The sequence below is a fragment of the Populus euphratica genome, unplaced genomic scaffold (assembly GCF_000495115.2).
Source record: "Populus euphratica unplaced genomic scaffold, PopEup_1.0 scaffold207.1, whole genome shotgun sequence".
Classification (NCBI taxonomy): Eukaryota; Viridiplantae; Streptophyta; class Magnoliopsida; order Malpighiales; family Salicaceae; genus Populus; species Populus euphratica.
Window position 1 is genome coordinate 12,048 of NW_011500092.1, and position 2,988 is coordinate 15,035.

The 2,988-nt window shown below is 36.2% G+C and overlaps 1 protein-coding gene across 2 annotated transcripts in view; it reads right to left on the bottom strand.

The window, feature by feature from the left end:
- The window catches only part of LOC105109148 (uncharacterized), a 4,258-nt gene extending 2,819 nt beyond the window's left edge, over positions 1-1,439 (bottom strand). The window contains exons 1-2 of one of the 2 annotated variants that reach the window (XR_839174.1): positions 891-1,439; positions 156-420 (exon numbers count right to left, since the gene is read on the bottom strand). Coding sequence is in view for 1 of the 2 variants with exons in the window: in XM_011003754.1 (XP_011002056.1) it covers positions 891-976 (86 nt within the window). In the remaining variant the exon portion in view is untranslated. Of the gene's footprint in view, positions 1-155; positions 421-890 lie in introns of those variants that run through there. The other variant, XM_011003754.1, reaches the window with a different exon arrangement.
- Between the last annotated feature and the right edge of the window lie 1,549 nt (positions 1,440-2,988).

A 2,988-nucleotide genomic window follows, 5' to 3' on the forward strand; every position in this document is an offset into this window, starting at 1 on the left:
CGCCCATGGCTGCCACCGTCCATTTGTGTCCACACACATAACATAAATAAGCCTATCCTGGGAATAAAGACTTGAAAACACCTTATTCCTAGAAGAAACTCAACTCTGGTAGACTGGGATCCTCGAGGAAGAATATAATTATCATGTTTACTAAATTTAAATAATTTTACTCAAATTAAGCATCAGAACATAACTGTTTATTGTTACCTTATCTTGTGTGCTTGGTTTTCATCTTTTCATCCAGCTCCTCCATTTCCCTACTTTACTCTATGGTCCTTAAACTAATTCTAACAAACATTAAATGACAGCCTCCTTCCCTCAAGCAAAGAGCTGTTAGATGAAAAAAGTAAAGAAACCAGCCTGGGCCAACACAACACCAGGTGGCTGAGCCAGCAAAAGGTCATCAAAAGAGCTGGAAATCTAAGAAAGAAAGCAGAAAACAACACCACTGAGCTAAATGCAACTCAAAAAAAAATAAAATCGGGACAGTACCGAACATGGCAAAACAACTGTCAAACGACCATGGAGTAAGAAAAAACAACGGAAACCTGAAAGACAACAAAAAACCAACGACAGTAAATTGAATTCCAATTGAGCTACACCACTAAGTAGAAGAGAGAAAGCAGAAATGCAAAACCATGTAAACAAAAGAGAAAAATTAGCACGTGGACTCCTTTATAGGCCTCACAGCCATAATCAAACAGGCACAGTCCAAGAAAAAAAAAAAAAAACCTATCTGACCCTGGTGGGAAAGACGATATCAAGGGCAGGAGGCATCACTATCACAGCTAACGTGGCAGGTCACCCAATATTGAATTGAAAAAGCATGGCAAGGCTGTATTATACAGTAAAAAAAAATCTGAAATGTAAGCAAGCTGAAAATTTCGTACCTAAACCCTCCCCAATAAAAGAAGATTGAATGGGCCGTTGAAAGCAAATCCAGTTGAAGAGGCAAGCACGTTCGTCCAACACCCATCCCAACAAAAAGCTCCCTGAAAATCCTGCAAAAATCCCTCACAATTTGCCGAGTTGGGAGCGTCTTTCATGGGCAGCCATTCCAGCGCACCAACCCTTCAAATCAGAAACAGAACTCGTCCAATCAGTTCCCACCCCCCAGAAACAGCAAGCCAAAATCTCAGATAGAGATGACAGAAAAAAATTTGGCAAGCCGCGCTAACACTGTAAATTGGAGAGATTCTCAACTCATGGTGGCTTCAATTGAGAGGGAGGGGCAGCGCGGGAACCAGGTGAAGAGAGCCCGAGTGGATGGCAGATGCAAAATGATCTCTGAGCAAACAGGTAGCAGCCCCAAGCCCAGCCAACCGAAGAGAAACAAAAGCCCAAGAGTAAAAACAACCACGCTACCAGCCCAAGCCCACCAACATCACCCAAAAAGATGGGTGAAAAAAAGCCAGGCAAGATCAGCTGAGCGTGAGGCAAAATGCACAGCTACAATGAATATGCACTTGTGTTCGTTTGAGAGTATAATGGTAACCAACATCACCCAAAAAGATGCGTGAGGCAAAATGCACAGCTACAATGAATATGCACTTGTGTTCGTTTGAGAGTATAATGGTAGTTATTTTTTAAAGTATTTTTTATTTAATAATATATTAAAATAATAATTTTATGTTTTAATAAATTATTTTTATATCAGATATATAAATACAAAAAATAATATTAATTTTAATTAAAAATAAAAAAATTACTTGTTTTTTAAATTGTTTTTAAAACATAAAAACAAACAATGAATAATATAAAGTGGATCGACCAATCCTCCTTGAACTCAACTGTAGCTCCTAAAAAAGCAATCTGGCCAGGTCTGCCGTTTGCATTATGCTATATGCTCCTTTGAAATTAGGTTAATGGTTCCTACGATGAAATTCACAAAATGAAGCTTTACATTTTGTCGGTATTGCAGGAGCTTGATTTCTCCCCAGTTTCATAATCGCTCTGGATCTCAAATATATAGTAGTTGCTTCTACTGCCCAAGATGGGAGCATTGCCAGCAATGGATGTGTTCGAACGTGCGGTTGTGTTCGAACATGCTAAAAATAATTTATTATTTCTAATAGCAGTTGTGTTCGAACGTGCTATTTTCTTATTATTTTTTTAACATGTGTTATTTTCCCATAATTTTTATCAAACTATTTTAAAATGTTAAAAGACCCCAAATTGCTTTTAACAATTATTACTTTATTTTATTTGAGAACCCTAATATATTCTACTTTTACATCCTGATTTCTAATATCCTCATTGCTGAGTTGGCCTGGGATTTGAAAAAAGAAAAAGTTGCAAGTTTGATATTCAAGATTGATTTCTATAAAGCCTTTGACTCAGTCTCTTAGATTAACCGGATGATATCATGGGCTATACGAGGTTTGGCAAGAAATAGAGAAACATGATTTATGAATGTTTATCTTCCTTAAAAATTTCGGTTCTCATCGATGGATCCTCTTCAAATGAAGTCTCTATTCTGCGATGGCTCTATGTCAAGGAGACTCGATATCCCCTTTTCTTTTTTATACGGTTAAAAGATTGATGTCTTCTCCCAAGTATAGAAATGTTGAAATAATAAACAACATATTAGTCATCTTATTTGATTAATACTAATACTTGTAAATCTCATCAGGCATTCATGATTATAACTTATGTTAACAACAAATCAAGTTCCTTTCATAACTCAAGTGTTAGTTATACCATACAATATGAGCTATAAAATTACCAACCATTTATTGTACCAAGTGTTATATAACATTTTTGCTTTAAAATTTGTTTTCTTACTTGGGATTAAAGATAATGTGACCCAACAGAGCTTTTCAAGGGAATGACTTTAGGAGAAACACTAGCCAGAGGTTGTCTGATATTTATGCAATCCACGACCACATTTAGCCTAGATATTCCAATTTCCAACTATAAGGCCAATTGCTCCACATGCTTTAAGGATAAATAAATAAATAAATAAATAAAAGAAATTTATAACCAACT